The 13,930-nt window shown below is 53.4% G+C and overlaps 1 protein-coding gene across 2 annotated transcripts; it reads right to left on the bottom strand.

The window, feature by feature from the left end:
• Nucleotides 1–714: 714 nt before the first annotated feature.
• Nucleotides 715–13,374, bottom strand: KLHL36 (kelch like family member 36). Of its 2 annotated transcripts, XM_036345545.1 has the most exons (5): nt 13,129–13,374; nt 9,974–10,052; nt 4,169–5,242; nt 2,488–2,645; nt 715–1,450 (listed from the first exon to the last, which is right to left on the bottom strand). In XM_036345545.1, exons 2-5 carry the CDS (start codon nt 10,031–10,033, stop codon nt 895–897), a joined length of 1,848 nt encoding a protein of 615 aa, XP_036201438.1. In that variant the 5' UTR covers nt 10,034–10,052; nt 13,129–13,374; the 3' UTR covers nt 715–894. The 2 variants fall into 2 exon arrangements, with proteins under 2 accessions (XP_036201438.1, XP_036201439.1); XM_036345546.1 differs by lacking the exons at nt 9,974–10,052; nt 13,129–13,374 and adding an exon at nt 7,810–7,946.
• Between the last annotated feature and the right edge of the window lie 556 nt (nt 13,375–13,930).

The following is a 13,930-nucleotide window of genomic DNA, read 5'->3' on the forward strand; positions in this document are numbered from 1 at the left end:
AACAGTGGGTGCCAGGAAAAGGAGAAAGTTAAAAAAAAAAAAAAAGCACAAATTATAGAATAATATTTATAAAGAGCTTCAGGCCTTGTTTTCCCTTCTTCCCTGACTACTTAAACCCTTTTGGAATTCAGGAAGATTACTAACCAGGAAAACTGAGAATTCAGAAACAACAGTCACTTGATAAGAAAATCCTCCGGGGGATACCTCCCCGGTGAGAAGTCCAGGTTTCCCTAGGAGACCTGGTGAGCCCTGGTCACTCTCTCACCCTCTCCAGGTCCCTGTGTCCCCACTTATAAAAACAAATGCACTTGACCCTGTCCGTGATTTCCTAATGTGGCTGATGCTCAGTCATTCCAGGAACTGGTTAAATAGTTTCCAGCCACTCCCTTCACCATTCCTGGTAGCTTTAGATTCAGTCAGTCTGAGGCGGGGCGGGGGGGGGGGGGGGGGGGGGGCAGGAATCTGCATTTTTAAAAGCTCAGCCAGGTTTGGGGAGGCTCAGGGCTGGAGGATCTGAAATGTTCCACCGAAGCCTCTAGTTTCACTACAAACATTTCTACGTAACCCCTGCCCTTGCTACTCTCGGGGGAGGGGGGGGTGGGGGGGTGCTTGAAGTATCCCCCAAAATTTGTAATGTGGAGAGAAGCCCTGTATAGACATAAGGGGATACTTCCTGTCTAGGCCGAGGTTTAATTACTCAAGCAAGATACTATGTAAAGTTACGTAGAATATTTAATCGATTACGGTGATAGTATAGAAATACTAAGAATCATAAAAGTAAAAAAAGCTGCTAAGTGATACATCATGGTTCCAGGGTTCCAGGAAGTCGTTGCTGGCCTACGGACACTCTGGGAGGTGGCGGTGGGGACCAGGTCCCCAGCAGGCACGGTGGGGTCACTGGCCCCGGTCCTGGTGCCTCTTGGCCTTGCCCTTCTTCTTCTTGTCCTCCAGCCGTGGCTTCAGGGCGCAGACGCAGGCGGACACGCCGGCGATGGCCTTGGGCAGGTCGGTGCCTTTGCTCCACTTGTCCTTCTCGTGGTCATACACCTGGACCGTCTTGGAGAAGGCCGTGTTCTCCCAGCTGTAGCCGCCCAGGATGTAAATGCGGCCCTCCCACACAGCCACGCCCGACTCGCTGTTGGCGTGCAGCAGTGGGGCCACGCGGGTCCACTGGTTGCACTGCGGGCTGTAGGCCTCCACGCCCAGCACGTCGAAGCGCTCCATGGACTCCACGCTGTCGTCACTGCCCCCGATGGAGTAGATGCGGTCCTCCAGGCTGCACATGCTGTGCCAGCCCCGCGCGGTGGTCATGGGCCGGCGCTCCTCCCACACGTCCGTCCGGTGGTCGTAGCACAGCAGGTTCTTGCGGTAGGGGCCGATCTGGTAGTCATGGCCCCCCGAGATGTACACGAAGTCTTTGTAGATGGTGCCTGCGTGGCCATAGGTGAACCTGTGGAGGGATGGAGAGAGACAGAGGGAGCTCAGTGCTGTCCTGGGCGGGGCCTCCGGGAATGGAGGCTGCAGTCTTTTCCTCTCAAAAGGGGGACAACCTGTCGTCTTGTGAGGGGCCTGTGAGGGTTTGAGGGGCTAATGCAGGGAGTGGGCACCCCGTGAACTCTTTATGGATGGCAGCTGTCACCGCACAGGAAGTAAACAGACAGCTGTGCAGCCAGACTGCCTGGGCAAGAATTCTCAGCTCGCCCCCTCTCCATTTCCCCACCTGCAAGATGGGCATAATCATGACTGCTTTCCTTCGCATAAGGCAGCGGTTCTCAACCTGTGGGTCGCGACCCTTTGGCGGTCGAACGACCCTTTCACAGGGGTCGCCTAAGACCATCCTGCATATCAGATATTTACGTTGCGATTCATAACAGTAGCAACATTACAGTTATGAAGTAGCAACGAAAATAATTTTATGGTTGGGTCACAACATGAGGAACTCTATTTAAAGGGCCAGAAGGTTGAGAACCACTGTCGTAAGGGCTGGAAACAGCAACAGCATGCTACTGAGGCACACACAGGTACCTGATCAAGTTATATAACAAATGGGGAATGAAGTGAAGTACAACTCCAACCATAAGGTTCTGAAAAGTCGAGGCCAGGGAGACAGGAAGTGTCAGTGGTGGCCAGCAGTTCGGAGGTCGGGCACAGGGATGAAGCAGTGGAGCACCAGGGGCCTCAGGGCAGGGAAACTGTATGGGTCTGGAATGGTGGGTACCTAGCCCCTGAAACTCAGCAATGAACAGACTCAGGAACTGAGGGATCTTTGTCTAACGGCAGAGCTGACACTTGTACGAGGTCAGCCTAAACAGGAGCCCTGACTCGTCACCACCATGCCCTCTGCCTCTCAGGGTCTACCCACTGTTATTTACAAGCCAGGAGATTTTTTCCTGGAATTCGAAGCCTTAAAATCCAGAAAGTGAGGCGAACTGAACTGTCATCCAAAAGTCGTCCCATTGGTAGAGTTCGTACAAAACCGCCAATTACCTCGGCAAGCCGGCCACGTAGGACCAGGAGTCGGTCTTGGGACTGTAAGTCTCTACTGAGGAGAGAGCTCCATTCTCATTCCGGCCACCAACGGCCACCAGCATGTCTTCGATGGAGGCAAGGTAGAAGTCCACACGGCGCTGGTTCATGGAGGCCACCTGCGGAGGCAAGGCACCTGTTCCTTCCCTTCCCCAAACCCTGGGCAGCGTCAACATCCAGCATCACTTCCCAAAGGTGTTCTACGGAACACGGCCCAGAGGGCGAGGCAGTGGCCAAGTGAGTGTGGCGGAGGGGACTTAAACTTAAAGAAAGAAGGGGCCTTTAGGAGGGACTGCTCAGTCCTCAAGGACCCTCGAGACACTGCGACTCCCCAAAAGGGGTTTGGAGAACACAGCTCCCCAAACTTGTTTGGCCGCATGGCCAGCCTCATGTACTTGAATTCTGAGGACACACAGTTCATAACTGCTGATTTAGTGATTTCTTAAAGTAAAGACTCATCTTTCCTCTTGCCAACCCCTCAGATAGTTTTTAATGAATGCTGATTGCCATTGTGTTAACAGGCAGAAAGAGGAACTCAACAGGAAATTAAAAAGCGAAAGACCCAACATTCTTTTTTTTTTTTTTTTAAATAATCCAAGCAGAACACACAAGGCAACCCAGTCCTGCAGGAGACCATAGTTCAGGCTGCCACCGCCACCAAGCTTTGAGGACGGGCTCCAAAGCCAGGAGCCTCTTTCTAGCGTCAGCACTTACACCTTGGTGGGTGGTTTTAGATTTTCGAGAATAAAATCAAAAGATCAGCAGAATCCATTCTGAGTTTTGAGCTCAGAAGAACACCACGTTAAGTAAAGCCACTGAGGTATGAGGATAAAGACTGAGGAGACCGACTTTCATAGGTGTGGTCTAGAGAGGTGTTTGTGGGGGGAAAGGAACACTTTTTCACCTCTGCCAGGCACCGGCCAATCAACATGAGCTACATACAAGCCCTGAACCTGGAAGGTCGATGCCCTCCTCCCACCCATTTCCAGAGGAAGGAGCTGAAATTTGGAGAAGGCAAGGGACCAGTCTGACATTCCCAGCTATGACTTAGCCAGATTGGGATGTGAACTCAGGTCTGACGCCAAGACCCACGCTCTTCCCAGAATTAGCCACCATACCTGCCGGAGATGTGAGCCTTCACGGCCTCCTTGGACCAGCTCCACACCTTTCCAAAGAGGAGCGTGGCCGAGACTCTGAGCCACGGGAAGAATGTTTGAACTATGGGTCAGATCTCTAGCCCGGCGACATCCAATGGGGTGGCCACTAACCTCGTGTGGCCATTTACACACGAATGTAAATTAAAGTGAAATCAAATACAAAATTCAGTCCTTCAGTCCCACTGGCTACATTTCAAGAGCTCAGCGGCCACACAGAGCTGGTGGCTACGACATTAGAAAAGCACAGACCTAGAACCTTTCTAGGTGCAGAAAGTTCTAGACTGACCCTGCAGGTCGGGCCTCACTCCCCCAACCAGGTGCAGGCACAGGGGAGGGGGGGAATTAGGTGGCTCGTCACTTTATCATCACACCTTCTTCAGAAGCAGGAAGGGGTCAAGGCCAGAAAGAAGGGAGGAGCAGTCAAGGTTAGGTTAGAGAGATCAAAAGTCCTCAAGAGTAAAGAAAGAATCTGGCTTTAATCTCACCTTGATCCACTGTTTACAGCGGGGGTCATACCTATAAAGAAGATTGGACGCTGCGTCCCCTCCATTGTCCCTCGAGAAGCTGCCGCCAGCGATGAAGATGAACCCCCCCAGCACAGCAACACAGTGATGGCTCCGTCGGGCCGGCAGGGGTGTCTCCTTGACCCACTGCTCGCTCTTGGCGTCCAGGTAGCAGGTGTCATCACTGAGCTCCAGACACCGCTCGGAGACCTCGCCGCCCACGAACAGCAGGCGCTCCTCGTTGGTGCGGAGAGCCGTGCGCTTGGTCTGCATGACCGGCTGGGCCGCCAGGCTGTTGTGGTAGCGCACGGCCTCCTCGATGAAGCCCTCGCAGTTGGCCTCCCTGGGCAGCAGCGAGCACACGGCCGGCTTGACGCGGTGCAGCAGGTCGCTCTTGGGGATGAGCGGGAAGTGGATGTGTTCCAGCACCTGGTAGGCGTGGGCCTCGCGCTCCGGCTGCTGCGTCAGCCACTGCAGGGCGGCCTGCAGCAGGTCGTGCTCGCATTCCCGCTGCACCTCGCTGCTGCTCAGGTACACGCAGAGCTTCTGCATGGAGATGTTCTGCAGGAAGTCAGGGGTGAAGGACAGCGTGCCGAAGTGGCTCAGGATGAAGCCGTCGATGAAGGCATCCAGCCGCTTGAGGCTGTAGATGGAGGCCAGCTCCTGCAGGTACAGGTAGTTGTCCTCGCTCACCTCCTGCTCCAGGTACTCGCAGCAGAAATCCACCACAGTCCAGATCTGCAGCAGGTGGGCCGTCTCCAGGATGTAGTCGATGTTGCCGCCATCCAGGGCCAGCTCCCCGCCGTACAAGAAGTCCACCACGGCCTTGAGGCCGATGTAGGAGGCACCGATCAGCTCCACCTCCTTCTGGAAGGCCTCACGCATGCCCAGGGTGAACATGGAGTTGAAGTAGTCGCTGCACACGGCCAGCAGGTTGCGGTGGGCTGGCACGCGCTGCTCGTCGGCCACCAGGACGATGTCACAGAAGAGGCCACGCAGACGCTGCTCATTCAGCCGCTGTAGCACTGTGGTCGAGTGCTCAGCCCAGTGGTACACCTGTGGGAGAGCAGTGTCAGGGGCTCGCACCCGGGCCCAGAGAGGGGAAGCGTGCCAACCTGCCCCCTCACTGCTGCAGGAGTCAATCTAGTGGGACACAGCCAGCATTTTAAATACAGAGGAATGGCTCTAGCTGGTTGCTCAGTGGTTAGAGTGCCGACCCACAGACTGAAGGGTCACAGGTTCGATTCAGGTCAAAGGCATATACCTGGGTTGCAGGCTCCATCCCCAGTCCAAGTCAGCATGTGTGGGAGGCAACCAATCGATGCTTCTCTCTCTCTGTCTTTCCCCCCTCTCTTTTACTCTCTCTAAAAATCAATGGGAAAACATATCCTCAGGTGAGGATGAACAAATAAATACAGTGGACTGAAGGAGACTGGGAAACAAAATACAGTGCACTGCAGGAAACAAGGCTTATGTGTATTGGATATATCTTCCTTCTTCTTTTTCTTTGTAAATAAAATTCCTAAAATCAATCTTCTTTCCTCTCTTCCTCTTACCTCTCTTTTCCTTCTTTATAAGTAAAATTCCTAAAAGGTTTCTTCTTTCCTTCCCTCCCTTCCGTCCTGTGGGTCAGGGGCACATAGATTTGAAAAACGCTGTCCTGTCAGGAGAGAAAAGTGGCTTCGGACGCAGCCTCTAAGGCCAGACGGAATCGAGGTTTGCATCCAGCTCTGCCACTTACTAGCTATGTGATCGTGGTTGAGCCACGAGGAGGCTCTGAGCCTCCATTTCCTCATCTCACAGGTGAGGATGAGGATACTCACCACTCAGGTGGCTGAGGGGCGGGGGTGTCATGGCGGAAAGCCTGCCAAGGGAAGCTGCTGTGATGAGCAACCCCCGCTGAGGCTCTGTGACCCCCACTGAGGTGCTGTGACCCCCACTGAGGCGCTGTGACCCCCACTGAGGCGCTGTGACCCCCACTGAGGCTCTGTGACCCCCACTGAGGCGCTGTGACCCTCACTGAGGCGCTGTGCGGGGGAAGGCAGCTTTCTCTGTCTTAGAAAGGCGTGTGGTTATGCTAAAGAGACCCCCGTTTCTAGTGATGCAGACTAAGTGCTCTGGAGACCCTCCTTCCAGAAACATGGCTTCACCAGCCACGGCAGGGTTGAAAGAGATACACTGTATGTGAAATGCAGAGACGCTGTCTTTTTCTGGGGGCTTACATGTACCCTGCACTGTGCCGTGCACCTGACATGCACTCTCATTCGAGCATCACAAAAACCCTCCGAGAGAACGTGTATTATAATCCCCATTTTCCAGATGAGAAAACTAAGGTCAGAGAGACTAAGAAACTGGCCCAAAGCCTCACTGTGATTGCGGTGGAGCTGAGATTTTAATGTAAGTCTGATTCCAGAGCCCAGACCTGTGATCGCCATGCTACACTACAATGAACAGATCAATTAATGTGAATAATGAATAGGAATCCATCCCATAGACTCAGACTGGCAGACACTTATTCGGTGCTAGATGCCTGCCATGTGCTTTCGAGGATACAAAAATATGTCATATCTACACAACAGTTTCCAAATCCTTGGAGAACTAATTATGCTTTGGGCTTTCAGGATACTGCACACCTGCTTATTTCCTCACCATAAAAACAACAAGAACATTCAATATGGGAAAAGCAGGCCTTTAGAAACATCAACTAGGGAGTGAGTCGGTTTGAGGGCGATTGAGGAAAGGGGCTGGCTGGGCACTAAGTCTAAAAAGGGGAAACTGAGGAAAGGAAGATGGACTGAGGGCTTAGATGTGAGCATCTGTGTGGCTGGCTTCCAGGTGCCCGAATTCTTACAGGTTCTTGTCAACATGTATCCTACAGCAGTGGCTTTCATTTCTCAACACCCCCCCATCAACCCCATCTGCTCCTGACTGCCTCTAACACATCTGTAATTGAGGTCCTTTATTTCCCCTGGTCCTGCCTGTCTGCCTTGCCTGGCTAATTCCAACATCAAATGCTCCACCTACATCACAGGCACGGACAACGGCCTCGCATTCTGACGAGGACACCAGACTAAAGCTTCCTTCCCATTCAGGTTTAGAGAGCCCGGCTCACTGCTCTCACATCACAGGACGGTTTCTCCTGGGTCCTATACGTGGATAGCTCCGCGTATTCTGCTTAGTAGCAGAGAGAGCCAGGCTGGCCTGGTTTTGGCTTCTAATTAAGCAGGAATGGTCTGGGCTCCAACACACACTGGCTTGGGGCCCCGCTCAGGTGTGGACTGAAGGAAGGAAATTACAGAGCATCGCAGCAGCAGGCTCCCCTGTAGTAGTAAAGGCTCCCGAGAGAAGTAAGTGAGGGGCATCAGGTGGGCTGTCTGCCCACCCTGGGCCCCTGGTCGTCTCTAAGCTGAGGAGGCTGCTGGGACTCCACACTTAAATTGGGGTACACATGACCCCACGCTGCTGAGTAAAAAGGGAAACAGCTCCCAGGGCGGATATCAGGGAAAGCCCGGATGACAGCTGCGGCAGGGCCCTATCTGCTGCAGGGAGCCAGGGCAGGGAAAAGGGTAGCGCTGCTTCTAAAACCGGGTCTCCATGCTAAGCAGGCGCATTTAATTCTGTACCTGGTTATTCTGGCGTCGCTGCAGATAGAACATTCAAAAAGCAGACAACACCATTTCCCGGTTTTAAAGGGGCATCAGTAACAGACTGGCAGCATTTTGTATCCTTTCGAAGTCCCGGCCTCCAACATTCTCTGATGGTATTGATCCTGGTTATTCCTTTGTTTTCTATGTCAGTGCTTTTAACAGAGGCGAGGCAAGGTGGGTGGAGAAACGCAGGGACTCAGGAGCTAACATTGCACAGACGCAGCAGGTATGGGGTATTTCATAATAGAAGAATGCAGCATCAAAATGGACCCACACATTCTGGAATAGTTAAATGAACAGCGGTGGTCGCCTGATAGGAGACTCCACTGCGCTGGGAAGGAACAATCTACCCCTACACACCAGCTGGGCGAGACTCTCAGATGCAGAACGCTGAGTGCAAGGAGGCAGGCACAACAAGAGCACCTGCCCTCTGGCTCATTTACATAAAGTTCAAGGGCAGGCAAACCTGCAGGATTGGAAGTCGGGACAGTGGCAATGTAGGGACTGGAGAGGTTTGGTAATTTCTTTTTTAAAATCTGGATACAGGCTACATGGGTGTGTTAATGTCTAGAAAATCAAGGTACGCTTATACCTAGGAACATAAATGCAATCAACCAAGAGGTAGAAAACCCTACTCCTAAAAGCTCTTCTGATTCAGAAAGAAACCAACGCAGAGGCTGGCTTTCAGGGACCAAGATTCCCAGCGCTATCACACTTAGAAAGTGACACCGTCTCCGCAGCCAAGCTCGGAAACAAAGCCCCTTTGAGACAGCAGGGAGACCTTCCTGGGTTTTCACAGCAGATGAAGCCAGGCTTGGCAAGCCTTCCCAGGACTCGCAAAAGGAAATAGGAAACCGCTTCTCAGGAGACTGAACTCCCCTGAAAATTACAACCCGGCTTTCTTTTACGCACATCTGCAGAAGCTCTTTCTCTTGTTTTTCCTCAAATCCACGGTCTCTCCACAACTCCCTTTATCTAATGTGGTCTTTCTCAATCTTTCTTTTTCAATCTTCTTTTAAGGTTTTTTTTCTAATATCCCCCATGGAATTGTGACCACCACACACGTTCTGTTTGTCCATGCATGTACTACATGCACAGCTGTGCTTTAATCATAAAAAGAGTAAAAGTCTTTCCATTCCCCCAAAACCAATTCCACCCCCCCTTGGGGAAAATATTGGCTTCACTGAAAATGATCTAAGGTAACCATAAACTTTAATCTCCGCCAAAGCCGGTTTGGCTCAGCGGATAGAGCGTCAGCCTGTGGACTGAAAGGTCCCAGGTTCGATTCCGGTCAAGGGCATGTACCTGGGTTGCAGGCACTTCCCCAGTGGGGGATGTGCAGGAGGCAGCTGATCGATGTTTCTCTCTCATCGATGTTTCTAACTCTCTATCTCTCTCCCTTCCTCTCTGTAAAAAATCAATAAAATATATTTTAAAACAAAACAAAAAAAAACTTTAATCTCCAAAAAGGGCCACTTTTAAAGAGGGTGGTACTGACATGTATAAAGAGGCAGGTGGAAGTGAAGACTGTCCTGAAAACCAGGCCCCCCCAATCCTTACTTATGCAGCTGTGGGGAGAGGGCTGCTCCCAGGCCCTGGAGGAGTTTGATGAAGGCACAGATTCCCAGGTCCAGCTCTCAGAGTTTAACTGAGCAGGTATGAGGTGGGGCCAGACATGCATTTCTAATGAGACACCCTCACCTTCTCCCAGGGTGATTTTGATATACCCAGTGTGATACAGGTTGGTAGCCCAGCCCGGGGGAGCCACCCTTACTCACTCAGACGGCCCCAGAAAGTCATGTCGGGGGAAGACCCTGGGCCCTTAACATCCAGGTATGCAATGTGCTGCCCCCACTACAAAGTCGGTGCTGGCTTCTCAATGGACTTGTCCTTGGAGTTTCTGAGCCCCCAAGCGGGGAATGGCTTTCATCCTGTCCCACCCACGTCAGGGTTGAGGTACAGAATCCCTCCCTTCCCAGCTCTCTGATTTTATGATTCTTCCACTCTGGCCTGTGCTACCTCTAAGGAAATGAACACCACTACCTCTAGAAAACCAGTCTCTACATGAAGAATGGGCTCATCAGAAAAACATCACACTTCCTAGGCAGTTTGCACAGGTGGTGAGCGACCATGCACAGACCTTTGAAGACTCGCTGATCTTGTAGGGTCGAGACACTTTCGTCAGCCGGCTTCCCTCCATCGTAAGAGCGGTCACAGTCCTACAACAAGAACAGGGTTCCTGAGCACACAGGGGCAGTCATGACTCCAGGTCATTCATTCATTGCAGGCTCTGCTCGACCACAACAAGGACAACAGAGGTGACAAGTCACACAGCGGACAGGGAGGGAAAGCAGTGTGCTGCAGAGAACTCATGCTGTGAGACGAAAAAACGTCAGGTTGTTAGGACACATTTACGAGTGTTGCTCTGGCATCTAAAATCCAGACACCAAGTCTTTTAGCGAAACCACCTCCTACAAATACCTACCTTTTGATGCTTGATCTCACATAGATAAAAGCCTTTTGGCTAGACTAAGGTTATAGTGACAAGAGTTATCATTTCAGAGCCCAGACGATGACCCTGGAACCAGGTGACAGGATTTATTTCCATGTGCTGCCTTGTTTAACCCCCACAACTACTTGGCCGGGCTGATGTCACAAATCCCATTTCACAGATGAGGATACTGAGTTAAAGGCCACAAAGCTGCTCAATGGCTGGGAACCAAACCTGAGCCCTTAACTGTGATGCGCTGCTGAATGCGACCGAGTCTTTGCGTGTCATACTTGTAAAATGCCATGACGAAGTCGAGTGGGGCAGCGAAGACTGCCATATACAAAGCATGTTCTAGACTAGTGATGGCGAACCTTTTGCGCTCCGCGTGTCAGCATTTTGCAAAGCCCTAACTTAACTCTGGTGCCGTGTCACATGTAGAAATTTTTTGATATTTGCAACCATAGTAAAACAAAGACTTATATTTTTGATATTTATTTTATATATTTAAATGCCATTTAACACATTGCGTACCGCATAGAAATCTCTAAGACATACGCCAGGGACCGCACGTTTTGGGGCAAACTGCACGTTATTTAAATCATCATAATGCACTTTAGGTGTTGTTTTTCAATAATTATAACATGTTTATTTACAAAAACAATTAAACTATTAAACAATTAAAGTTCCTAGTACTTTTTTAACGTATGGTACTGCGTAAAACATTTTCCCCTGTGAAGAGGGACCAAACAAGATTTACATAAGTATCTAGATTCGCTCCTTTTTCCATGGGCGTGAAAAACGAGAACACTCGTGAGTGGTCCTTAACAGATGGCGCGCGAAACACGAGAAAACTCCTGAGCAGTACGAAAAGTGTTAACAAAGAAAAATCAACCAAAAAAATGAGTTCACGTGTCACCTCTGACACGCGTGTCATAGGTTCACCATCACTGTTCTAGACATAGGTACTAGTTCAAGTGCTTTCCTGATTTAATCCGCACAACAACCCCAGGAGGCCGGCACTATTGTTATCCTCAGTTTGTGGAGGAGGAAACCCGTTAGCAGCAGGGGAAGTCACTAGACCTCGTCACACAGGAAGAAGCTGTGGGATTCCAACCCACAGCGCCTTCCACGCACTCAACCCCTAGGCCAGTGGTCGGCAAACTCATTAGTCAACAGAGCCAAATATCAACAGTACAACCACTGACCTTTTGAGAGCCAAATTTTTTAAACTTAAACTATATAGGTAGGTACATTATTAACTTAATTAGGGTACTCCTAAGGCTTAGGAAGAGCCACACTCAAGGGGCCAAAGAGCCGCATGTGGCTCGCGAGCCGCAGTTTGCCGACCACGGCCCTAGGCTATTCCACCAGGCTATGACAATTAAAAAAGAGACAAGAAAAAAGCCCCCAGGCAGGACACCTGCTGGGGCCTTGGCCCTGCCTGGAACATGGGAACTGGGGCCACGTCCGGACCGGAGGGTCCCCAGGGTGCCTCTTCTGCAAGCTCCTTCCCCGGCTTAAGCGAGCAGGGAGCATGTTAACCTCTCTAGACCTCAGGGTCTTGTCTATGAAATCGGCCGGTTTACCAGGTGACATTGAGGTTTCTTCCAGCTTTGAAATGCCAAGCGACTCATGGACAGCACAGAGGCGGCAGCCTTTGGGAGACTTGGGGATGGGGGTGGGGGGGCAAACAGAGGAGGCGCTGAGCCAGCAACATGGGGTATAAGTTACATACTGGGATTGAGGGTTTAAGGAGGAATTCTTTTTCCTGCTGAGTTAAAAAGAGTCAATTTGTTACCTACTGAACAAAACAGTCTTTGCTAATAACAAACAATATAACAAGAAGTCAGCACTGTTTCAAGATAATCCGGGACATGCAAAGGGGGCTCCAGTGTCCCCAAGGGAGGAACTTCAGGCACAGTCCACGCTGTCCAGCTCCCGGGAGAGAGGAAGGGACAACTAGACTTCCCCTGACAAATGAGCAACTTTGGGACAATGACCATCTGTACCCACCCCTGTCCTTCCCGAGGGGTCCTTAGCAGCTGGAAGACTCTGAGCGGGGAGGGAAGGGAAGGAAGGCACCTTCATGCGGTGCCTACTGCACACCCCGACTTCCTTGTTTCTCCTTCACCCCTGAGGCAGGTGGCAGCGTCACTTCTGACACTTAGGCTCCCGTGGAGGAGGGGCCACCCAAGGTCACACCACGGAAAGCGGCAGGTCCCTCTCGCCACCGCTCCAGGCGGCGGCGATCCGAGGCTCCGTTTGCCACGAGTGAGAAAAGCTTTCTTTTCTAGGCCAAGATTTCTAGAGAGTTTCCCCTTGTGTAGGTTCCCTTTTGTCTCCGGGCAAGAGGTATGGGGCCGCTCTCTACAAGTGCTGGGTGTCTGCTGCCTCCGTGCTGTCCTCCACATGGACAGGATGCATGAGAGATCTTCGTAAACACGGGAACCGGGGCCACGTCCGGACCGGAGGGTCCCCAGGGAGCCTCTTCTGCAAGCTCCTTCCCCGGCTTCCACCCTGGACCTGCTCGACCTCAGCGCGCGGGGAAGCACGCGTCGTGGAGATGTTCACGGCTGCCCGCCAGCACTCACGGTCGCCCGCGGGGTCTCCGGGGACGCTGCTGCCGCTCGCTCGGACCCGGCACCCCCGGCTGCACTGCCGGCCCACCACGGCCGCCCCGGCAGGCTCGAGCCGGCTGCGAGGAGGAAGAGGAGGAGGAGGAGGAGGAGGAGGAGGCAGAGGAGGCGGAGCCGGGACGCCACCCGGACCGACCGGCGCCCCCGGCGGGACGCGGGGACACTCACCTGGGCCGCGGGCCGGTCGCCCGGACTGCACCCGTCCCACCGGCGGGGGCGGCGCCCCGCCCCGCTCCGCCGCACACCTGCCCCAGCACAAAGGGGCGCCGCGGGGCCGGGCGGGGAGGCGCTCGCCGGGCCGGGGTCCTCCCAGGCAGGCAGGCCCCCGTCCCCCGACGGCGGCGCGCGGCGGTCCGGGCCGGAGGCGGGCGCGGAGGCCGCCCGGAGGCGCTACGGGCGCGGCGCGGGGGCTCCCGGCGGGGGTGCCGGGCGGGCGGGGCGGCGGGGCGCGGGCGCCGGAGCCCCGGGGCCGGCCCGGTGCGCAGCCATGGCTCCGCCAGGAAGTGCGAGGCCGAGGGCGGAGGCGCGCGCGGCCAATGGCGGCGGCGGGAGGGGGTGGGCTCAGCGGCGCCGAGGCGGGGCCTGCGCCCGGGCGGGTGGTGCGCGCGGGGCCGCCACGGTCGCGCCGCGCGAATGCCTAGTAGGTGCCACGCGCTGTGCCAGGCGCGGGCACACGGCGCGGACGGGCCGGGCCAGGTCCCCGGGGGAAGTGACGGTGTCCAGGCGCCGAGGGCTGGAGGGGCACCGCGGGCATCTTGGCTCTCACCTTGCTTCGGTCTTCGCTGGAAAGTCCCCTGCGCTCTGCCCAGGGTGAAGCCTTCCCTGACCTTCTTCGTAGCCACATCCTCTCTCTCTCTTCACTTCCAGCTTTACACTTCACTCTAGCGTCTAATATTTTAAATCATGTTCTTTTTCATTCGCTTATTGCCCCCCCTCCCACCACCCCCAGTAGAAACCCTCCAGGACAGGG

This window comes from Myotis myotis, unplaced genomic scaffold (assembly GCF_014108235.1).
Source record: "Myotis myotis isolate mMyoMyo1 unplaced genomic scaffold, mMyoMyo1.p scaffold_m19_p_19, whole genome shotgun sequence".
In the NCBI taxonomy this organism is placed as follows: Eukaryota; Metazoa; Chordata; class Mammalia; order Chiroptera; family Vespertilionidae; genus Myotis; species Myotis myotis.